The sequence below is a fragment of the Episyrphus balteatus genome, chromosome 3 (assembly GCF_945859705.1).
Source record: "Episyrphus balteatus chromosome 3, idEpiBalt1.1, whole genome shotgun sequence".
Taxonomy (NCBI): domain Eukaryota; kingdom Metazoa; phylum Arthropoda; class Insecta; order Diptera; family Syrphidae; genus Episyrphus; species Episyrphus balteatus.
Window position 1 is genome coordinate 99,938,831 of NC_079136.1, and position 25,763 is coordinate 99,964,593.

Below are 25,763 nucleotides of genomic sequence, written 5' to 3' on the forward strand. Positions count from 1 at the left end.
GACCCACTTTTTTGGCATTCACCATCATCGTAATGTCATGTAAAATTGTTATCTGGAGTTCGATTTTTGTTAAGAATCCTAAACATGCTCTATAGTACCTATATCGCAAGTAAAAAACAAAAAAAAAACTTTCAGAATTCCATAAAAATTATCTGTAGGTACCTAATTTTTATGTAAATCCATCCACCCGTTTTAGACTGTGGAAATTTGTGCAGATGGACGTCCAGACGCGCGGACGGAATTACGAGACCCACTTTTTCGGACTTCTCCATCATCGTAATGGTCATTTTGATTAAAACCTTAAATATTTATTTCGTCGTGAAACCAATACTTGCCCTATAGATAAGGATGTACTTTTGGTAAATTCCAATGACGAAGAGGACATCCGGTTCTATGCTCCAAAAAAAATGACTCGTAAAAAGTCGGCATAAAATTGCTGGAACATACAGGGTGTCTCATATGAAATCAAGTTAAATTTAATAGGTGATTCTTGGAAATAATTAATATAAATATTTTTCTACAGCAAGGATATATCTCCAATATTGGATATCACGTTGGATATGAACCCTTAATCAACCTTTGAATTTTCCTTGCCTAGATACGGGATTTTAAGATATATTCGCATAAGTCGTTGAGATAAAATGCAATTATGTTTCTAAACATTCTATACAGAATGTTGAAAAGTCTAGAACAATATTGCATAGAATGTTGAAAAGTCTAGAACAAAATTGCATAGGTATTTATCTCAACGACTTAGGTATGCGAATATAATATTGTCAGTTATATGTTGCATGTTATATGTAGGTATCTAAACATAAATAAGCTTAATAAAGGTAAATGGAATCATAAAGTAGAACAACATGGGCGACATCATATTGGAGTACCTATGTATTTTCGAAATAGTCCCTTATCCCTACTAACAATTTTGCTTCTATAATGCTTTACAGAAGCAACAATTGCATCTGTAAAGCTTTATAGAACCAAAATTGTTTGTCGGGATTAGCTTAGACTATTTAGTTAAGTATACTCTTATCACACTTTTGTTGTGGCATATTTTCCTCATAAGTTTTCTTGTTAGCCATACCATAAGATCTATGTAGCGCTTGCGCAATTTATTTACTTTGTCACCATGACTCCTTAAATATTCATTTGTTGTTTTTTTTTATTAATTTGAAAAACTTTTTAATATATACTTTATTATAATAATTATTATATTTTTGGTTGATACAATTTATTTAAGTTAATAAATAATAATAAATTAATTTAAATTTTATAAATACGAATCAAAGAAGCTTCTAGATTGCTAAGTTGTGCGGTGTCTTATGAATGTTGTATTTTACCAGAAACCCGAAGATTTTCCGCCTGGAGGGTTTCGAACTTTGATGCAAGACCGATTTCCACTCCTATCCAACTCCTCTGTGAATTGAAAAATATGAGAAAACTATCCTCTTTTTTTTAATATTTTGATCGAAACTTACCACTGATAGAGAATGTAGACTCTTGCATATTTCTCTGCCCATCGATTCGATGTCCTCGACATGAAGGAGTACTGGCCAATGAACCCTCACCAGCACCGGGCATGCAAGCATTACCAGACAATAGGGCCCTAGTTATAGGTTCCTGGTATGGAATTTCGATTTCCAATGCATCACAAAGATTAAGCTTTTTAGATCCATTAATCATTTCTTCTTCATGATTGACTACTTCTTCCGGTTTAACTTTACCCTCAAGAGCGTCATAGACAAAAGCGGGACGTACTTCACAGGGGACGAATTTTCCATAACCTTCAGCAACACGAACATTATCATTTTCTACACAAATACGACCACGAACAATGACCACTTCAGGAACTCCATGGCAAACCATGCCTTCGAATATATTAAAATCACATGCATGGTGATGGGTGTCTTTGGAAATTTTACGTGTCATATTTGGATCCCAGATGACTACATCAGCATCTGAACCAGCAGCAATGCGACCTTTCTGAGGATACATATTAAAGATTTTAGCTGCATTCGTACTAGTAACAGCGACAAAACGGCAAGGATCCAGAAGACCAGCATGAACACCTTTTTCCCAAACAATCGACATACGATCTTCAACGCCATTGACACCGTTTGGAATTTTGGAGAAATTCCCCATACCAATTTCTTTTTGGCTCTTGTTGAAAGTGCAATTGTCGCTGCCTGTTGTTTGTAGGTCATCACTATAGAACAAGAAAAAATATATACATATTAATTTAGTTAATAAGGATAAACTAGATTTTTATTGGTTAATCCTAAAAAATAATCTAACAAAATTGTTATTGACAAAGCCCTAATCCCAGTTATATGGAAATTTAGCAATGATTAGGCTTACAATTAGTAACAAAAAACAATTGGCAAAACTCACAAGAAAAAAATTTTTGTTGAACAGATCAGAAAGGATACGAAATTGCAAGTATCGAAACATAGGGGGTCTCAGAACTCAGAAAAATTAATTTACCTATGATTTTTTTATGATTGGTATCGACACAGAATTTCATCCTTTATAGGAAGTTCATATTCCTCATTGAATTTTTTTACACCGCGCTTTAATTGGAGAAGTAGTTGAGAAGGTGATGGTTTCAAGCTGAAAAATGTGATAGGTACCTACGCATTATTTTATTTTTGACTACTGAACGGAATGAAACCAAAGAGAATAGATATGAATACCATAAATACAAATATGAACATTTTTAAGTAGAACAAGTTTAAACATTATCTAATACAAGTTAACAAAAGTGGAGCACTAGTGAAATGTGGCATTATTATAAGTAGCCCTATTCGTTCTGACCCTTTTTTAAGATGAATTCGTACGGAAAGCTTAGGGTTACTCAAGTTTGGGTTAAATCTTAAACTAAAACCTTCTTCCAATGCAAACACAATTAACCATCGATCGTTCACTTAGCCTTCTAATGTTTACATAAAACATTTCAGGAAGATTGACCTTCGAAATAAATTGTCAAGAGAAATAAATTAGAGGCCTTTTAGAGTACTATTCTGTTTTTTTTTTATAACATACAGCATTGTTTACTACCATCACAATTTTTGAGCACTTTTGTATTTTTTTTTCTTTTTAAATTCAATTACTTCGCATAAGGACAATCCATCATCACGGGTGGTAAAGTTGTACATTATATAGTTATATTTTGAGAAATTGCCTAAGAAATTGGCAATCCAATATTAAAAATCCAAAAGTGGTTTAATCTAAATGTTCGTTAGCCGAAATGTAAAATAAAACTTGATAAACAAAATTGCACCTTTTTCTGATATCGGATTCACTCAAAACATTTATAGGTAGGTAAAAGTACTGTTTTGCTCCTAAAACAAAACCACTGTAAGCAAGGGAAAGGCTTTAAAAGTATCAAAAAATTGATTATTGAGATTTTGTAACGGGAATATCTCGAAAAATCGAGCTGATATAAATTTTTCTAATTCGGATTCAAGTTATCCTAAAAATCTTCGGCGTGAGTTTTAATATAATTTAAAAATAATTTTTACTATTTGCGGGGTCTATAGTAAAATTTATTTTACTCCAAAAGGTCACGACATAAGGAATAGTTTTTTAATAAAACAAAATCAAAAAACCGGAATAAATAAAATAACATTTACCTACTTTGTATAAAAGACGACAAAGATTAGTAGCCTCTTAATCATTCCGAACATTTTCACTGTGTTCGAATATCAGCCAAACTATGTTTTAAAACCTCCTTCAACATTCACTTGACCGATTTATGGCGGAATTCACAGTCGTTACTCAAGTTAAAATTTCTCTCAACTTTAACATTTACTTCAGTAGAGTAAAATCTTGACTTGAAAAAATATTTTTCTCAATGAAGCTCAGAATGAAATTTGACTGATTTGAGCAATTAACTGTTATTTTTTAATAATTTTTTTTTCTTTAATGCAAAATGATGATGACAAAATAAAATCGATACCGAATTATTAAAAAAATACATTTTTAGATGATAAATTTACGTAAATTAGACCAATTTTATTGTGAGATTGATTGAGAAAAGTGCTCCTCACGTCAAGATTTTCTTTTTTTGAAAACAACGCTTTATTTTTGCTTTGAATTTAGATTTCACTTGAGGGAATGTGAGTTGAGAATTAAAGCTTTTCTATGTTGAAGAAAATTAGTAAATTAAGATTTCAATCAGTTTTGATAATATTTAGTTTAATAAAACGCACAAAAATAGAGCAAAGTTGTATAAGGTACCGTTAAATATTGATTTTTTTTAAACAAAAAATTACAAAAAAAAACAAGATTTTGCCCAGTAAAAATATACATGAATTTTTCATTAGACTTGGCTGACTGATTTTGAAAGTACTGCCAGTTTTTGGAAAAGCCCACTGTATAGAAAAACCAATGGACTGATAGAGTCACTCCAATCTAATAATGGAAGCTTAAAAGAGCTAAATAACTTCTTAAGAATAATTAGTATTTGAGAATTTATAAACGGGATTTGTTGGTAAAAGGTATTAGAGCATTTCTTTCAACTATTCCAAAAGCTCAAATTTTTTTTTAATATTTTGTTTCGTCCACCTTTTTTGATCAGTTTTTATACTCTTTTGTATATTTCATAGAACCATACAAATATAAAAATAATATAAAAATACAAAACAAACGAAAACTAATATAGTTAATGAAATTAATTGAATGAAAAAATTTAATAAAGACATAAACCCATAACCAATTTCGATAAACAATAGACAAAACAACCATTTATAAGAGTAAATTGGGGAATCCAAAATAATAGGAAATTACTTAACAATTAAAGGACATAAATGTACTTACTACGCCAGCGACTTCATTAATTGCCTTGGCGTTTCGGCTGGCTCCCGAATTGGTGGACTTGTTACATAATTAGCTTGTTCTGATTTTTTCACACCATTCATAGAGCGTCCTATCGAACTGGCCAAAGTCTCTCCAAATACGCAATATCCACTACGACGTGCACGGCCAATTATTTCAGCCGATGATTTACATGTTACACAGGTTACATAAAGCGGAGCTTTCATCTTTTTTGTTTGAGAAAAGTAATGTAAACAAAGAAAATGGAAGGTTTTGATGGAATAAAGCTAATTTTTTAGTTCATATTAATAGTTTGTGTTATTATAATGATATAAACATAGCTTAGAAGCAACACTTAGTGAAATAAGTATGTACAAAGCAAGCAACACAAAAATACCTTAAAGGCCTAATGGATTCTTCTGCATATAAGAACTTATTACTTTATACTCACTTTGCCAATAGTTGCATCATGAATTCTGGCGTTGTAGGATCTGGACGTAATGGCGGACTTAATATATGAGCCGCTGCATGATGCCAACATTCATTTAAACAATGTGTCCCATTTGTACCAAGAGCTGCTGCCAATGTTTCGCCATAGATTCCACGATTTTTATAACGGAATCTGGCACGGGCAAGCTCAATGCCAGCAGATTTACTCATCACATGCACTACGTACAGTGGACAATCAGCCTAATTTTTTTTGTTTTTTATTATACATATTTGTATTTACATAGTGCAGAAACCAAATTATGTATATGTATAACATAAAAATATTTAAATTAATATAAACAAAATAAATTCAAATAATTTTAAGAATACAAAAATAAAATGTTAAAAATTCAACTGTAACTCTACTTACAGATAATTGACCCTTTTATAAACTACAATATTCTAATCTAAGATAATATAACTCAGGGTAACAAGTCTATAAAATTCGTCAAAAGCATGTACGCTAAGTTGCCTAGTGACGTTTTAATGAAAACTAGCTGATAAAAAATTGTACATTTATATAAGGTATATCCAGGCTATTTTGGTTACAATACTGCAATTTTAATATTTCAATTGGGATTGGAGATATAAGTGTGAAGCCGCTAGTCGAAAAAGTGTTTTTTGTTCACTTTTCTTGTATACGACATGGCGGTCAGACAAAGATAAGAAAATCAAATTTTAAATGGCGGATCGATATTGCTGTCAGTTGTATTGAAATTTCTAATTTCTCTTTTGATTTAAATTTTAACCACCGCTTGCACATTTCCAGTTTACCAATATTTAAAGTATTCCCGCTCAAGACGGTACTGACTCTGTTAAGAGCATCACTATTTCTAAACCTTAACTTAGCTTATGCACTTGCATCTTAAACTTTTTACTTGCTCTATAGGGCAAGTATTGGTTTCGTGTCGAAAAAAAATTTGAGGTTTTAATCAAAACCAACATTACGATGATGGAGAATTCCAAAAAAGTGGGTCTCGCAATTCCGTCCGTGCGTCTGTGCGTCTGTACGTCCATCTGTACACATTTCCACAGCCTAAACGGGTGGACGGATTTTCTTCAAATTTGGTACAGATGATTTTTATGAAATTCTTAAAGTTGTTTTTTTTTTTTGTTTTTTTATATCTCGCTTAGAAAGTGTACCTCCCATACAAATTTTTCAATTCAAACCAAATAACACAAAAACGGCTCTAACGATTTTGATTAAACTTTGCAGACGTAATATTTTAAGCAATTGCATTAAAACTGCATTTTTAGTTTTTCTCAAAAAAGTCAAAAAAGTGTACCTCCTATACAAATTTTTCAAAATTTTGCCCTAAATGTCGGCTCTTCCCCAACATCAACAAAATTTCTTTAAATTTATTTAAAGGCAGCTCTAAAAATCTACAAGTAAACTAACATAAAAGTGTGTTAAACTGCAAGAGCAAGTACGTGCGACCCCAGTCGTGCATTTTATTTGATAAGGGAGGGTGACTAAAAACTTTAAGACCCGTCATCATAAACATATTATGTTTAAAGATACATATTACAAATTTTATTCAGACGTTCTCGTCAGAAATTAGAACTGCGCCAACCGTTACCAATTTAAGAAGAGGTTAATGGCTTAAGAACTCATCAGTTTAAGAACAAGAAGGTTGCGAGATGGGTGTATAAACAAACCCAGGAAACCAAACCAAACTTTGAAGCTAATCAGAAATTTTGGAATTCTACCAGATTAAAAGTTAATGGGAACCAACCTGTTGTACGTGTACAGAGTGAATGGCAACACATTACAAGAGTGGATCTTTGAATCGATAACAACTTCCCAAATCAAAGTAAACTAAACATATCTCCTTAATAGATCAAACAATAAACTAAATACATTTTATGAAATAGTTTTAGATTCCCCAATATTTTAAAGTCGAGGATGAATTTTAAGAACGGTTTAACTGTTTCTTACCATTAAGGGCTTAATAAATAATAAAATAAATTAATAACTAAATTATGTTATGTAAAACAAATTTTAAATGTATTAAAATAAAGATATGAATTCACGGAGAAAAAGACATCTTGGCAAATAACCATGCAGACAGAAATTTGTTTGTTTTTACCGACTTCCAAAAAGGAGGTCTGTATTTTTTTTTTTTTTTTTTTATGTTTGTTACCGCATAACTTTGGACAGAGTGAATCAATTTTGTTAATTCTTTTAGTATTGGACAGCTAATGGCTGCAATGTGGTCCCATTTCAATTTCGTTCATTTTAAGCCATAGCAACTATTAGAAAAACCATAAAACCCCGTTTTGAATCATGGAAGTCGGTCTTGTTTTTTTAACGACTTTCAAAAAGGAGGAGGTATTCAATTCGTCTGTATTTTTTTTTTTTTTATGTTTTTTACCGCATAACTGTGGACTGAGTGAACCAATTTTGATAATACTTTTTGTATTAGAAAGCTGGTGGCTGCAGTGTGGTCAATTTCGCTCACTTTTAGCCATAGGAACTATTTTAAAAACCATAAAACCCAGTTTTGATCCATGGAAGTCGGTTTTGTTTTTTTGCTAAAAATGATTATTGATAAAAATGATTATTAGGTGGTCTTTTTCTCCGTGTAAGAAAATGATAAAATACAATACAAAATAATAACTTCTCTACCATCTTAAGTGTAAATGAGGAAGATAAGAGGACGAATGTAGATGACATGACTCTAAAAATGTCGAGTGGTAATCATTTTTAGGATGAAAATCCAAAGAGTTACCCGTTTACGATGAAAATTCTTGTACGACAAATTGTCGGAAAGAGCTCGATATGTTTAAATTATAAATTTTAAAAAGCGCAACTTTCAAATCACTTTTGAATTTTCTTCTTAAGATAGCATTTAAATCGGTATAGAGTAAAGTTGGGATAAACGGCCAACGTAAAAAGTCAACAAGTAGGCTCTCTAACTGAAAAATAACGCTTCAGAACCTATCACAAATGTGTCATGTAGTGCGATTGTCATCACATTGACAGGCACGATGACACTGAGGTGCGTTCTTTTTCTAACAATAGTTAACTATTGTTAACTATCGTTAACTTTTGTCGTTTATAAACTACAAAATAGTTACGATTTGTAACTATTTCACAGATGAACATCGTTCCTAAACTCGTTATGAAGTGTCAAATAGTTACAAATCGTAACTATTTCCAACTCACCTCCATGATATGAGTTGAACACTCATGAGCGTTGTTGATGTGTCAAAGTGGATGTTTTGTTTACAAAACCAACTCAAAGATTTTTTTTCGTTGGAAATAAGTGGAAAAAAAATGAAAATAAAAACGGAGTTTTGTAATTTTATGATAAGAGAGAATTTATTTTGACTAAAAAACATGATTTTTGTTATAATTATGCAAATACAAATATTCTCAAAACTATTTTTTTTTTGTGGTTTGACAGTTTAACAATATCGAACAATAAATCGTTCCTAAATGATTTGTAAAAAACCCAACGATTTCTAACAATGACACATCAACAATATTTTTTGACATAACAACCATAGTTGACTATTGTTAGAAAAAGAACGCTCCTCTGGCGTTCACATAGAATTTGACACTGGGAACGTTGACGATACTTTGATAAAGTAAATACAATGTTTTTGATGACGTCACAGAGTCAGCGTGTTAACTTATTTCGTTGACCGCAAAAACGTTAGTCAGCCGGCATCAATCAGCGGCTTTTGCGAGAAAAAGTACTGAAACAAGGCAGTTTTGATTATAGAACCAAACAAACAAAAAAACAACTTTAAGATTTTGGCGATCATAACGCCATAATCTTATGGTCACATTCTCTTTTATGGAACTGAGCAAAATCTTAGAGATTGAACTTGTTATGATTTATGATGAATTTTCAGGTCAAATCTTTGGCATATATTAATCTTTGATAAAGAATAAAGTGCCTATGTTGTGGTTTCTGTGAAGAAGAATTAGAAGATCAGGAACCATAATTTATTTTTGCTGTTTATGTTATAAAAATGGTCACGCTAGGTATAGTGGTATAGGGGATTATCCCCAAAGACTTTATTTATTAAAACATGGTGGGTAGGGGAGTGAAAAACTAAAAAATATAAGACTAAATCAAATTAAAAAAAAACAACTGGGTCACCCGAATATAAATTTTTGGAAATTTTGTATTTTAGAGACAGAAAATTATGTTTTGGAATGAAAAATGTTATAACCGAAGTGTACTTTTTACTAATTTTAGCCTAGCAACATAAAACTTAGACCAGAAATTTAAATGGATTATTCATGCAATTATTTACAAGACTTTACTTGTAGAGTTTTATTTGAAAAATGTCAAGTTTGTTTTGTTGTTGTAGAAAAATCCAACTACAAACATAAAACGAAAATATGCAACAAAAGGTAAAATTTTCTACAAACAAAAATCCTTCTAATAAAGTTAATACCTTGAAACAAAAATAATGAATAAATAACTATATTAATGCAACCTATTTGCTAGCAATCTTATTTATATACAAATTCTCAATAATAACTACAAATAAGAGAAAAATACAATAATTTACCTGATGAGCTAAAATACAGGCACGATTGACAGCTTCAGCTTCAACTTCCTCTTGTCGAGAAAGTTCGTGTCCTTCAGGACCGGTAACACCAGCTGAAAGAAGTTTCGTAACATTTTTTGCAATGATATCTCCATTTTCAGCATGAACCTTTGAAAAGAAAGATAAGAATTTAACAAGCACACTAAATAAATATTTTTTAAACTAACTTGTGCAACGGCTCCCAACGAACGAATTCTCTCAAAAGTTTCTAATAATTCCGTATCGTTTAATTGATACAATCCCTTATAAGCCATAAACATTTTAAAAGAATTCACACCCAATTCATCGCACATGATTTTCATTTCGTCGGAAACCGATTTCGACCACCATGTAATGCCCATATGAAGACCATAATCACAGCACACTTTAGGATCGGCCCAAGCACGCCACTTATCGTATGCTTCAACAAGGGACTCTCCTTTATCGGGTAGAACGAAGTCAACTATAATTAAATAGATAATAAAAACATTTTAATAATAAAACTTTGTTTGAAAAAAAAACAAAAACAATAAAGTCGTGCTTACTTATAGTGGTTGTGCCACCGGCAACAGCTGCTTTAGTTCCATGGTAAAAATCATCGACAGAAACAGTGCCGCCGAATTTTAATTGGAAGTGAGTGTGTGGATCAATGCCACCAGGAATAATTAACTTTCCAGTAGCATCAATTGTCTTAACTCCGCCGGGTACCCCGATTTCTGAAGCGGGACCAACAAACCTAAAATAATGTGTATCAGTATAAGGTTTTTTAGTGATAACATATTCAAAAATGTATTCCCTAAAGAAAAGTAAAAAAAAGTTTAGCAATTAACATGTAATGGATAAAATTCTCCATTAGCGATTTATGAAATCTCATGAAATTTCTTATCTAATTTTGTTCACAGTAGGTATTTGACAGAAAAACATGAAGAATTTTACAAAGGAATTTTCTTTAGCATGCATTTTCAGAACTTAAATATTTTGTCATGTGCCTTAGGAAAAAATCCACAATAAACCACACCTTGGTGAGACATTAATCAACAATTCGATTATCGTCTGTCCTACCTAATAAGGCATAAGACATTGTTCACAAAAAAATATGTGGAGTTATTTCCCACCTGTTTTTTTAAGAAATCCAATTTCTAAGATAGTTTTAAAAAGGTGTTAAGAAAAAAATTTTATAAATATCGCTTTTTTCTAATCAATTCTTCTTCGTATAGGTTAGGGTTGCCATGCGTCCGGGTTTTCCCGGACATGTACTCTTTTTTGGCTGTGTGGGGGACGTCCGGGATAGTTTCTATCAATTGTTCGGGATTGTACTCTTTTGAAGCCTTTAAAAATCTCACTTTTTGTATGCTACTCTTAATTCATTCCTTATTCAAAAAACGAATCGAGTTCATTAAAAGCGATGCGTTTTTATTTTGGTCTATTATCTGCTAAATTCTTTTTTGTGTTCTGTTCCAATATAATCAAAACTCAAAATTGTGCATATGAGGTACTGGTTAGTGAATTCTCTGACCAACAAAAATTTATTTTAATAATTTATTTAAATTTTATTATTTATTACAGTAGGTACCTTATTGTAAGACTCAACACTCAAGGTGCACAATTTTAAACGATTAAGAAAAATACATATAAGGCCGCTTAAGTAAGTTGCTAAGTCAAAAAGACCATTTCTTAACTTAAATAGTAACTCACTAAAAATTCTATTAGCATTTAACTAAGGGCCAATTTTTCAATAGTCAGTTAAAAAGTCATTTAGTACTTATTCCTAAGGATAGAGAAAAAATCAATTCTTCAACAAGCAGATATAGCTTATTCCTTAGAATAAAACTATCAGCTTCTTTCAGAGACGAATAAAAATTATCCTAAGGAATAACCTCAACAAAAATATTGTGTCATTTGGCAAAGCTGTTTTGAAAGAATTTTGAAAAAAATACAGTGGAACACAAGAAAACAAAAACAATCATGAATAAAAATGACGTTTAATTTTAAATATTTTTGAATTTGACCATTTTTTTTTTTTTTTTGTTATTCTGTAGAATAAATTATTCTTGATTGAAAAATTCAATGTTTTTATCTGATTGTTTATGAGCCTAATAACTTTATTCGTCGAACAGTTAACTGACTGTTTATTAGAAGATTGAAAAATTGGCTCTTAATCGTTTAAAATTTTGAGCAATTGGATTTTAATGGAATTTTAATTTTTAACAAGGGTTAAAAATGTGATTTTTAGTTAAATTTTGAAAAGATTGTTCCGCTTTTTTTTGTTTTTATAAAACTATGCATTCCTTTTGTCCTAGATTTGTACTCTTTTTTGTGTCCTTATTTGTCCGGGAAAGTCCGGGATTTTACATCTCGATTACTAGTTTCGTCAAAATATATCTGGCAACCCTAGTATAGGTTAAAAACTATGAATAATTTTCTATCGATATTGATCCTTGTAAAATTCTAAAAATAAAATGTTGTAAAAATATTTAACACAACTATTCATAAATTATTACGCATAAGAAGGACAAAAAAAGATTTTTTATCTTACATCATAATGGGCAAGAAAATTAATTGCATGAAATTTGGGTTTTCAAAGTCTACACCGAAAAAAAAAATTGATAATAACAGCTATCAAATTAACATTTTTCAGTGACAAAAGTCGTCCAACAATTAAAATATCAATTTTGATATTTTATCATATCATTTTCACATTTTTTAATTTCAGATGGGATAATGAAAATTTCACTTTGACAATTAAAATATCATTTTGACATTTTTTTAAGTTTAAGTGGATAGTGAAAATTTCACTTTGACAATTAAAATATCAATGTTGACTAGATTTTACGTTTTAGTTTATTATAATGAAACCTATTTCTTTCCTTTTCTTTTTTATTATTTTTATTATTAAAAGAATTTTCTTTCTTTTCTTTCAAAACATTACTTATTCTTTACAAAATAATGATCATATTATTTTTTCTATTATATATGATATAATTGTTTTGTTATTTTCTCCCAAACTATGTGAAGTAAAATCTTAGTGCCGATCAAATTTTATCAGTAAATCATACATTTTACTTCGAAAAAACACAACGCGCCTTTAAATTAGTACACTTTAAGAATTTTGTATTTAATATTTTTCAATAATTTGGAATGAGAAATTGATATGAAAAAATGATAATAAAATATCAAAAAAAATTTCCAAAATGTGACATTTAAATATCATCCTGATAATAAAAATGTTGTTTTAACATTTTAAATATCATTAAACACATTTTATAGAGCATTTTTGGCTGATATTTAAGAAATGTTAATTTGATATTTAAAAAATGTTAAATTGATATTGGTTTTTTTTTTCGGTGTACAAAATTATATTTTTAGAATCTTACAAAGGATCCATATCAATAGAAAACTAAATTTTCTACAATATTTAAATGTAAAATACTTTGGTAAAAATGTCCTATTTGTATAAAATTTAATTAACTTACTTGATAATTCCATCTTCGATGTAAACATCAGCTTTAAAAGTCTTATCATGATTAACGACTTGGCCATTTTTTATATAAACACGATTTTGAGCACTCTGAAACAAAAGTATTGTAAATTTATTTTTGATAATTTACGATTTTTGTAAAGAAAATTTTAAAAATAATCATAACTTTATCCCCCAGAAAACAGAATAATGTAAATTACTATTTAAGATAGAGACTCAACGTTACTGCATTAATACCTTTTCCCAAAATCAATAATAAAAACATAAAAAAGTTGTCTTTTTAGCTTGAGTGAAAATATTAGGAATAATGCGCAAGACCAGAACATTAGTAATGTAACAGTAACGCAAGAATCACAAGTGCAGGAATGACTCATTTTTTCTTGCTTTAATCACATTTTGTCTTTTCAGTCAATTATCTTTTCAAATCAAATAAATCCAAAAAATATTTATTTTTTTTTTCGTTTTTCAAAATTTTAATATTTCTTAAAATTTTTGCTTAAATCAGTAGAATCATTTAGGAGAACGTCAGAAATTAAGAAAACAGATGAAAGGTACCCATAATAAGGGTTCAAAAAATTTTAAACACAAAAGATTTCTTCAAGTGCTAATAATTTTATCATCCGCTGTCAAATCAATCTGATTAAAAAGGATAACACGGAGAAAGATATGCTTCACCTATACTGAGCTTAATTCATATCAACCTGCATCAACTACATACATCAGTTATTTAATATAATTTAACATAATTACTTTAAGTTTTGTTTTAGAGGAGCTAGGTACTACATACAGTAAATAGAAAAGAACCCAGTTTTAAATATTTGTGCCAAAATTTATTTTGTCGTTTATTTTATTTTTATAAAATACAAAATTTAAGCCTTTAAAACAGATGGAAAGCCCATCTAGTAAAATAGAGTTGCTAAAAAATTTAGGTATTTTCAATTGTTGCTCCACACAAATTGATTTGATAACAAAACTAAGAACTTTTTTCCATTTACATGTTACCTAAGAATAAGTTTAAACACAGAAGTCTGTTTTCATGTAAGAAAAGTTTTCCGACTGGAAACAACATATATTTAACAAAGTTGCGTGTTTAAAAAACTTTGCTAACATGGAGGTTAGGCTGTCTGGAATTGAATATTTATTGGGCGAATTTTGATAAGCAAAAAGAAGTTTCTTTTGGATTCATCGATTAAGATCGTATCACAATAAACATGGTATATTATGTACCTTTTTACATCCAAAAGCATTAGCTCACAATATTCCTATGTTTAAAAAAAAAGTTTGTGTGTACTTATGTGTGTCCTCGCGTTGGGAGTTAAAAGTTCAGCATTTACTTATGTGAACGCTTAAAAAAAAACTATATTAAAGACTGGGAACAATAATAATAATTGAAACGCTTTAGCTTCAGAAATGGAATGCGACAGATAAACTATTTAATACTGAGCGGTTACATTTATACAAGTATTTAACATTGGCATTTAACGCGATTTTCATACATTAAAATTAGAGGAAATTTAATAGATTTTTTAATTTAAATATGCTTTGCGTTTCAGTTATATTCATTTGACACAATTAGTCCGAGAGAAGATAGCTAATTTCGAGAAACGAGATACAGTCGAAACCGGTTATAACTTACTCGATGGGACCCGAGAATTTGTTCGTTAAATCCACTATTTCGTTACTGCTACTCCTTCAATGAACCTCTTTTAGGACTTAAGTCCGGATTAACCATTACTTCATTATAAACGATTTTGAAGGTGTAATTTAAACAAATTCTTAGAACGCAGATTAATTCATAGGTCTATGATGCTAATACATTCTAAATTCTGGAAGTTTTAGAGTCAAGCATTTAAAAATACGATTTTTGTAACCCATATGAATGAAAAAGTTTGTTCTAAGTTGAATGTACTTTTATGTATAAGAAGCGATACTTTGTCATTTTCCCTAGTTTTAAAAATTCAAGCTGTAGCTTTTTAAAATTCATATTTTGAATATTTTTTGATTCAAAGGAAAATGCTAATCTTCAAGCTAAGTTGATGAATTAGAGAAAACCTGCTCTGAGTTAGAACTTTTCAAGTGGCAGCTGTGTGGTGTGATGCGTAGTGCGTCGGCCTCTCAATCCCTAGATATCTTGTTCAAGTCCCAGCTCGGGCATAGAAATTCTTCAAGTTCATTGAACAAAAAGCGAAATAGCACCACTAAAAGGAGTCTAATGATCTGGTTGGTCCCCGTGAAATAGCTATAAACCATAGCCTATGAACTTAGTGGTAACTGATAAAAGTTGTTGTTTTTCATTCATGACCTTCAATCTCAAAAAAATAATTAAAACTGGTGGTTCAAAACTCTCATATCTTAAGTGGTGCCTCGAAATAACGCTAAACCAAATAAATTTGAAAATTTGGTGTTTTTTCACTTAACGAAAGCGAAACAATTCCGAATTTCGCTGCAGTTTTAAAAGATGCTAAGTTCACCCTAATGTTATTAATTTGATTTACTTTTTACAAAAAGAAACATTAAATTTTTCAATTGTTATCAACATCAATATAGAAATAAGACAAAGAATTATCTCTGGAACGAACCCACAATCATTATCGCACTGATAATACATAATTGATATCTTTACCGGCACAAACAAAATTATTTTTTGTTGATAAGTTTAAAAATAAAATACTGATAGAAAGAACTAAAGAAGTGTTTACATATGTATATGTACGTATATATTTTATATCAAAACGTGTGATAACAAAAGTTCGTTAACTTACCTGTAAATGAATTGGGACCTTCTTTACTGGCTTTGGACTCGATGACATTTTAGTATAGTTTTTTTTTTTTTAGTTCTCAAAAAGTATATTTACTATTGACAAACAAAACAGCGTTTAATATTTTTATCTAGAAAAAAAAATACAAAGTTTAAATTTTATTTAAATTTCTATAATGGTGTTATAATAATAAATATAAACTGTTATTTACGGCTTGCGTGTATAGAAGCACTTGTTGCTTGAAACAGGGTAGAAAATTGACTGTCGATGATGGGAGCTAAATTTATGTTGACCTGACTTTGAATCAAAATTGTGATAAAAACTGTTCGTGTGGAAATTATAACAACGATTCTTATCATAACAGCTAAATTGATTTGTTTATTTTGATTAGCTAAATAAATTTAAAATTGCCTGACAAAATTGCTAAGTTGTATGTTAAAATTAATTTACTCTTAACTATTATAGTTAACTGTTTAACATGCAGTCATAAAAGGATACAAACATAATATGACATTAAAATAAATTAACACCGCTTTTTAAAACAAGTACTAGGTGCTTACAGGCATACTACATTTTTTTATAAGGTAAATTCCAATGTCTGTGCGGGTGGCTTGAGGCTATTGATCATGACTAGCGTTTGAGATGCAATAAAATCCGAAAGAAAACATGTTAAGAGAGATTTTACAAACTAAAATTAAAGAAAGATTATATTTGGATTTCAATTTTCCATTTTGGATATAAAAGAGTAGAGTAGAAATCGGACAAGGTAAGTGTAAGTTTCTATAATGTTGAACAAATACTGTGTAGGTACGTACCAACTTATTTATCAAGCAGGTATTATTGGGTTTTAGAGAAATTATTTTTTTATTTTTCACTTAAAAGTTAACTACGAGGTTAATATATCAACACATGAAATGCAAATTCCCAAATAATTTGCCATTTCTGAAATTTTCTGTATCACATTCAAGATAATTTAAAATAAATTAGTTCTTAAAAACCTGCCCTCCAAATTCAAGTTTATTGTACATCTAGCAGAGCCGTACGTTGAGATACTGGGCCCCGGTAGCAGTGTTCGCCAAAGTCGGATATTTTTCGGCAAACAAACTCCTTGAACATTGCACTCGCTCCTTAAAATTGTGGTTTCCGGTTGATCAATATTTGGCTTTTTAAATTTTTAACTTGGCTACTAAAGCCTTCTTTAAAATAAAAGCATTTACCTCCAAAAATAAGCTTGCCTACATTTTTCACTTTTATGTTTTAAAAATGTAATTTTACGCTTATAAATTAGCATGAAAACCAAAATGTATAAATAAAATGCAAAAAAAAAAATAACTACCTACTTATTTGAAGACTTAAAATAATCAAAAACTTTTGAAAGCTGCTATTTTTGGGTCCCAGTTTTTTTTTTCAAATTTGGCTCCATCTCTAAAATATTCTGGCAAACACTGCCCGGGAGGACTTTTTCTTCATTTTATTTGTTTAAAACATGGTTGCAGCCAATGTGCAAGATTGCAATTTGATGACACCAATACATGAAGTTATCCAATGCACCCTCAGTTTGATAACTTCAAATCAATAGCTGGACCATAAATAAAATTATTTTATTATTTTCAATTTTTGTTTTAGTCCAAAAATCATTTTTTTTTTTTTCAAAATTTTGTTTTTGATTTACATATGTATGTTTATTAGAACAATATAAATGCTTTTTCATAAAAAAAAAAGCATTAAAAATTGAACAAGTTTTTGAGAGATAGTCATAATGTCTCTATGGGAGGTACCGTTAATAACGGTTTTTGAAAAAAAAAAAACTTTTTTCACTAAAAGATAGACCTTGTCTCAAAACTAATATTAGAATTTTTTGATCAAAATCGTACAAGCCGTTTTTGAGAAAGGTTTTCTAATTGTTGTGATTGAAAAACTTGTTTGTTGAACGCAAAAATTTTTCAGTCCAATTTTAGACAATAATGAATCAGACATCAAGATAATTGGATCATTTGATTCACACTTCTATGAAATAACCATTATTATAAATAACCATTATTAAAGGGTGTCAACAACTGTCAATATACATTCAGGGGCCATATTTAATCCTTCTTTTCTATTTTTAAGCTTACTCACATTTATTCGAATACAAAACAAAAAACAACTCATATCATTAGCTCAGATGCTTACGATTCAAAAATTGTAAAAACTTCTTACTACAGTATCTTCATAATATTACAAAGTTACGAAATCAAAAAAAAAAAAAAACTCTACAATCTACAATAATACTTAAGTGGTAACCATGTAAAACACAATAACAAAACGGGTTATATGTTATTTATTTTGTAAAAATTTCTCTTGATAATTCAGTACAGAAAATGCTGACTGTTTTAACCCTTCTCACCAACGAAGTGCAACATCTCAATTTCTTTCTTTTTTTTTGTATTTATTGCAATTATACAAGCGAATGAGTGAATGTGCCTGCGGATGTTCTCATTAATGACGTCTGTTAATGTGCCTCAACTGGGGGAATTTGAGTTCACAACTTAATTAAATGCAATCTGCCAGCCAAATAGTTTGAAAAGGTTTACATTTCACAAAACAAATGAAAACATTTTTTTTGTTTTGTTTTGTATTATTCTATTCAAAATATAATGCAAGACTGCGTCGAAAAAAACTTGCTCTTTTTGGTAGGTTTTCTTATAAATTTCTGCATCAGCAGATATGAAACAAATGACGTTATCTTAGTATCATACTAGATTCTATGTACCTATGTAGATATTGGTTTGTATTTATTGCGAGTTTTTTCTTTCTATCTTAGGAGGCAAAGTTTAGTGTGAAAACTAGGTTTTTATTCGTCTGAGAAAAAAACGAATTAATAGTGATTGATGGATGTGAGCGTCAATAGTCTGAAACGTAGCGTTATATTTTTGATATAGTACGAGTACTTTTCGGAAGTATCTCAGTCTTATTTATAGGATTTTCTCAGAGGTTCATCTATTTAGAGCGAGTTTTTATTTCCGTTTTTTGTAAGAGTACTTGATAGGAGAAATTGGGGTAAGAGCAACCACTTAGATATATGCTTTAGGATTTCTATGCATAGCATAGACACAAATGTATAGGTATGTATTTATATATGGAGGCTTTACAGCTGTACTGGGCCAAGTCACAAAAAGCGACAGAAATAAAAAGATAAAGTTAATACGTTGGGTTTGATTACTATAGATATTTCACCATTTCTTCAAACCACAAACAATAAGAAGAGTTACCAAAATGGAAAAAAATTAATTGCAATTTTCTTTTTAAAATAAATTAATTACACATTCAAGGCATTCAACCAAAGCTGAAAATGCAAAAAAGCAGGACAAAACATTGAAATTCTTTGCGACTAGAAGAGCTTTCAGAAGCAATCTGTTCTAAGTCTGGATAAATTTTTGATGCGGAAATATAGCATGAGAAGACAAGTTATCCAAATCAATATCATTTCAAGATTTGGTTTTCTTTAATTAAAATTAAATTTTAGTGCAAACTTTAACAAAGGATTCCTATCGTGCAAAGGCTTACAATGAACTGCCGGGGCCCAGGGATAAAGTTAAATTTTTGAAGGCCCTTTTTCCAAGTTGAAAATTTTATCAAAAAGCGGAGTAACTTTCAAAAACCTTCTCTGTATAAAGATTTTGAAATTTTAAAGCTTGCAGCTTAAAATGAGCCTTACTTGTATTTGACATTTATAAAATCCACTTAATTTTTCCGGGCACCCCATAAATTTCATTTTTCTAGGACCCCAATATTGATAGAACCCCCATAGCAATTGTGCGACTAGCCAACATAAAATAAGGAACTTTGTTAGATCTGTGTGCTTTGTTATTTTAACAGATTTCTTCACTACATAATATTCATATTTCGAAAAAAAAAAATTATTGTCCCGGATAAAAGTAAAAATGTCTTGCCCCCTCTTTATAATTTGTTGCTGGATCAAAAAATCAAAATTTATTCGTTAAACAATAGTTTTCTGCAGGTCACACTGGACCGTTTTTTACAATTTTTTTATTTTTCACCTTTTAAAACACTTTGAAAGAAAAACGTGAGTTTGAGCGAAAAAAACCGGCTATTGTAAAATAAAAAATTATTAAGAAATTTGAATTACCACGTAAATGTTCAAAAATTGTTTTTTTTTTTTTAATTTCAAAAGGATGGATGCAGTAGTTTTGAAGTTATGAAAACGTTTTAAGGTTTTGAACACTGATATAAAACAACGAAGAAAAAAATAACAAAAATAATAAAAAATTATTAAAATTATTTTTATTTTAAATGGAGTGATTGAATATAATTCAATATAAGTTCAAGTGACCTCAACTCCAAAAATAAATAAAGACCAAAATAAGGCGTCTTAGTAAGGGTACGACAGATCTAACTGATGAGCCCACTGTCGTACCTGGGCGAAACGCTTTATTAATTTTTGGAGTTGAGGTCACTTGAACTTATATTGGACTGATATAAAACGTTCATAATACTCATAACTTGAAGTAATAAAAGCCATGTTTAATTGTTTACTATGTATGACGCAGGTAAGAGCATATTATTTACAAACAACAACAAGTGTTTTCTTGTTTTTATTAGTAATCGTTTGTTGTTGTTTTTAATGCAAATCATCTCAAAAATTACTATTATTTGTTCTCTAATTTTCTTAAATTCTTAGGTTACTCTGAGGAAGAGGTTGGTCGTTGGTGGAGACTCGTTCAACCATGTGAAATCTCCACAACCATCACAAGCTCCCACCCACACTAAACAACCGTTGCATGGTTGTAACAAAATCTGCACAACAAACGTAAAAATGACGTCAACATCTTTTGCATGGGTGTCATATCCTTTGATCGTCCACAAAAACATGCTGTTTACGCTACGATGACACTTGCGCTGACAGACAGCTTTAGGGCTTGAGATTGACGGTGGCGGCGAGTTGACAGAGTCTAAGTAATTTTTTTGTGACAACGCGTTGACCGTGTAAACCTTACTCAACATAGAAAGCTTGAATCAAATCGCTTGAGTGGTTTATGCTCTAAATCAATTTAATTAATTAATATTCATATTTCGAAAAAAAAAAATTATTGTCCCGGAAAAAGGTAAAAATGTCTTGCCCCCTCTTTATAATTTGTTGCTGGATCAAAAAATCAAAATTTATTCGTTAAACAATAGTTTTCTGCAGGTTATACTGCACCGTTTTTTACAATTTTTTTATTTTTCACCTTTTAAAACACTTTGAAAGAAAAACGTGAGTTTGAGCGAAAAAAACCGGCTATTGTAAAATAAAAAATTATTAAGAAATTTGAATTACCACGTAAATGTTCAAAAATTGTTTTTTTTTTTTAATTTCAAAAGGATGGATGCAGTAGTTTTGAAGTTATGAAAACGTTTTAAGGTTTTGAACACTGATATAAAACAACGAAGAAAAAAATAACAAAAATAATAAAAAATTATTAAAATTATTTTTATTTTAAGTGGAGTGATTGAATATAATTCAATATAAGTTCAAGTGACCTCAACTCCAAAAATAAATAAAGACCAAAATAAGGCGTCTTAGTAAGGGTACGACAGATCTAACTGATGAGCCCACTGTCGTACCTGGGCGAAACGCTTTATTAATTTTTGGAGTTGAGGTCACTTGAACTTATATTGGACTGATATAAAACGTTCATAATACTCATAACTTGAAGTAATAAAAGCCATGTTTAATTGTTTACTATGTATGACGCAGGTAAGAGCATATTATTTACAAACAACAACAAGTGTTTTCTTGTTTTTATTAGTAATCGTTTGTTGTTGTTTTTAATGCAAATCATCTCAAAAATTACTATTATTTGTTCTCTAATTTTCTTAAATTCTTAGGTTACTCCGAGGAAGAGGTTGGTGGAGACTCGTTCAACCATGTGAAATCTCCACAACCATCACAAGCTCCCACCCACACTAAACAACCGTTGCATGGTTGTAACAAAATCAGCACAACAAACGTAAAAATGACGTCAACATCTTTTGCATGGGTGTCATATCCTTTGATCGTCCACAAAAACATGCTGTTTACGCTAAGATGACACTTGCGCTGACAGACAGCTTTAGGGCTTGAGATTGACGGTGGCGGCGAGTTGACAGAGTCTAAGTAATTTTTTTGTGACAACGCGTTGACCGTGTAAACCTTACTCAACATAGAAAGCTTGAATCAAATCGCTTGAGTGGTTTATGCTCTAAATCAATTTAATTAAAAAAATGCTCTTATGATAAATATCTTATTAAAAGAATAAAATTTGATTCTATTTGAAAAATAGGTGTTTTGTAAGGTCACGCCCGAAACAAAAAATACAACTTTCTATTATTTATCCATACCTACATCAAGAAGACAACCATGCATTTTACTTATTATACTATTTTTTTTAATTTTATTTAAATTGAAACGGCTAAATAAGTCATAAAATTATAAACTACTGTCACACTCATAAGGGTGGAAACGCCCTTATAAATTAAAAAAAAATTACTGTCATACCTATTAGTATGCTGTAAAGACCCTCTGATTTTAGAAAAAAGCTTTAAGTTTAATGTATCGTCTGACTGACACAAGAAAACAAGAGTATCATAAAATCCAACAAATTTATTTAACAACATTTTAGACTTAAGTAAACCTTTAACTTGTTTTTAAGCAGAAAAAATAAAACGAAAGGCAACTTTGCTGGTATTGCTTTTACTTGTCTCATTTTAATTAAGAACTCTTAGGTATATGTTATATGCTTACATTACATACATTTCATAAAGGTCCCCCTGTACAAATTATACAGGTACTTTAATTTCAACCCTTTAACTACGTTATAAAAAGTCATCCAGGTTTAAGGTACTACACCTTACCTACCTACAATGAAGCTAGGAATTCCATTTTAAAGTTGATTATAAAAACCCCTTCAGTCGTTTTTTTGTCTAGTGTAAAACTTATTATCACAAAAAAAAATAATTCTATTAAAATTATTCAAAGTCACATATTTTGAAACGCAAGCATCTCAAATCTTAAACAATAATCATCAATATAATTTATCACGCTGCTATACTGTAGCCTGTAGGTATAACCATAGAGACGAAAAATTCCCAACAAATATCGATTTTCCGATCTCTGCATTATATTGCTGTGTTGTGGAAAATCAATATTAGGTAACTGGCCTTTATAGGCATTTTTGTTGTTATTTATCCACGAAAATTTATAGATTTGCGATTTCTCAGACAAAAGAAACTACTTACAAAAAAATTTGAAGGTTGCTCTAATTTAAACAAATATACAACACGTCCTACTTTTTCCCCTTTATAAAAAAAATTAAATTATCATAACTCAAATGATGACAATTTGAATTGCACCATTTGGTATGGTACATTAATCTAATACATGCATACATACAACATACAACATATCGAATGTGTGAAAACACCCAACAATGCGACGAAACATTTTTTTTAGTTGCAGCTATAAGTGCACGCAGTCTTGAACTCATTTGAAAATAAGTTTAAATTAAGAAAAATAAACAATTTTTTTAAAATTAATAAAAAAAAAATTCGAACACATTTGTTTTTTTTTATCAAGAAATCAATTTTCCACGTTTCTATACTTTGTGTACCTACAAATGTATATATTTAAAACAAAGTTTGTGTGGGGGTGTTTTATTTCGGCTAAATCGCACTAAAAATAAAAAAAAAATTTAAATTTATTTTCATCGTGTCGGTTTGTCTAGAAGAACTTGCATGTCTATTTTCGAAATGAAATATGTTGACTGCATTAATATGGAAGTAACAACTTCCGTCCCAAATCAAATTAGCGGTAACAGTTAGTTTTTTCTTTGCCATTAAACCATAAAAGGGGTGTGTTCATAAAATTGTATTTTTATTATTTTTTTTTTTTTCGGCTTAAAAGTCGGTATTAGGTATACTACTTACCTAACTAATTAAAAAAATAACAAGATTTCACCAAAATATTCTGCACTGGTTTATGGTTTTATTTTTTTAGTTTATTTTCTAAGTGAAAATGCAAACTCTTTTTCTTTTTAAAGACACAAATTTTCTATTTCATTCAATTTATTATAATTTTTTTTTTAATGATTTTTCCCGCACACACAATAATCCCCACTCTAAGATGACTAGCCTGAATGCGATGAGAAACTCCACTGAATAGTATATTCAAAGAAAATACACCCCAACATTGACGATGAGAGATGAGCTGAGCATGAGGCGAAGAAAAACAGTAGTTGTCAGTTCGCTGTTGGACTTGTACGCTTGCACCTAAATAGTGATGTCATGTAGGTATATTGTTCTACATGCAAGAAAATACAACTTTCCCAAGTTGCCACTTACCATTAATGCCATTGCCTTGCTAGCCTATAGCCAGAGCCACCCAATTGCGGTTTGCTCTCTTTCATTGCTTTGCGCAGTATCGTCAACTTTTCTTTAAATCAAAAATCTCACAACCAGTGTTGCCAACGTCATAAAATAGCTTTAAAGCAACGTTAAAATGTAAATGATCCAACGGTTTTTTAAATATATTGGCCCTTAGTAACAAATCCGAATTTTGCAAAAACTTGATTTTAACAAAAAATAAAACTTACCTACCTCGAAATTAAAAAAGTACTACTATGATTTTAAAAGCGACTTATTTATAGGTGACCTGCTTCCAAGACAATTCTGGGTTTTGCTAAATTCGGTTATGTATGTATGTAACAAGGGCCATGAACATAGAATAGAGAACTACTTATATTATTAGGTATATGAATTTCAATTCTGCCGTTCAAAATTTAGCAGACGGGAAAAATATTTTTCATCACTTTGCATAATTAGATTTTTGGTTATGTTTTTTTTTTTTTTGTTCAGACGCATTTAAAAAAGTTAAAACTTCAAAAGCTATTCCTGGAAATTAGCGAAAATTGACTCATGAATTATTATTTAAAAGAGACTAGCTTTATTGTTTTCGTGTTTTGCAACAGTTGTGGCAATTTTCAAAGTATTAACTCAAACGGTCACTGTGGTGTATGTGTAACATTTTATTTTTTTATTTTTGATAGTTAATAATGTTTTTTTTTTTGTTTTGCTTCACAAATAATGTAAGCATTTTACTTTTGTTGAAACTTAAACTTATGTTGGTATATAAGGACATTAGACTGATTTTTTGTTCAAAGCATTACCGAAAATATTGTTGGAAATGACGAAAAAAAAATACTGTAAAAGTTTCAGCCCTTAATGTTTATATTTAGTACCGCCGCATCGCAAATTTCTATTTGTTTTTATTATATTGTGTATTTGTGTTAAGAATTTTGTATCTCTTTAATTGTTCATCAAAAAGGCTAGATTTAATCATTTTCTTGTATAAAATTGAACGCTCTACAAAATTGCATTTATATAATTTAAAAAAAAAAACGGACGCGAAAAATTAATTAAAATATTTTTAAGTTGAAAAAATGAATAATTCGAATTTATTGAAGAAATCTAATATGATAGTATAAGGGGTTTGAGAGTTATATAAAGGTATCTGTGAAACCAAAACACAACATAGAATACAAATATTCGAAAATTTTGCCAAATTTTTTGAAAAACCTAATAATTTCGTCAAAAAATCGGAAAAAAATGAGAAAAAATTACTTTTTATATTTTAAAGTTGAATAACTTCGAAACGC

At 30.0% G+C, this 25,763-nt stretch overlaps 1 protein-coding gene across 3 annotated transcripts; it reads right to left on the reverse strand.

The window, feature by feature from the left end:
• Positions 1-1,179: 1,179 nt before the first annotated feature.
• LOC129913838 (dihydropyrimidinase) lies at positions 1,180-24,310 on the reverse strand. Of its 3 annotated transcripts, none has more exons than XM_055992740.1 (9): positions 24,037-24,310; positions 16,096-16,222; positions 13,329-13,423; positions 10,401-10,591; positions 10,044-10,318; positions 9,838-9,984; positions 5,267-5,505; positions 1,479-2,206; positions 1,180-1,416 (listed from the first exon to the last, which is right to left on the reverse strand). In XM_055992740.1, the coding sequence occupies exons 2-9, from the start codon at positions 16,141-16,143 to the stop codon at positions 1,337-1,339; spliced, it is 1,803 nt and encodes a 600-aa protein (XP_055848715.1). In that variant the 5' UTR covers positions 16,144-16,222; positions 24,037-24,310; the 3' UTR covers positions 1,180-1,336. The 3 variants fall into 3 exon arrangements, with proteins under 3 accessions (XP_055848715.1, XP_055848717.1, XP_055848716.1); XM_055992742.1 differs by lacking the exon at positions 5,267-5,505 and adding an exon at positions 4,819-5,042 and having other exon boundaries at positions 24,037-24,306; XM_055992741.1 differs by lacking the exon at positions 24,037-24,310 and adding an exon at positions 16,304-16,421.
• Positions 24,311-25,763: the final 1,453 nt, after the last annotated feature.

Coding starts and splice junctions, on each gene's coding strand:
- LOC129913838 (XM_055992740.1), bottom strand. CDS start 16,143: ATGTCATCGAGTCCAAAGCCAGTAAAGAAGGTCCCAATTCATTTACAG. Junction 10,592..13,328: donor ATCGAAGATGGAATTATCAA/GTAAGTTAATTA, acceptor ACATTATTTTAG/GTTTGTTGGTCCCGCTTCAG. Junction 2,207..5,266: donor ATGATGCAACTATTGGCAAA/GTGAGTATAAAG, acceptor CTTGTTCTATAG/TGATGACCTACAAACAACAG.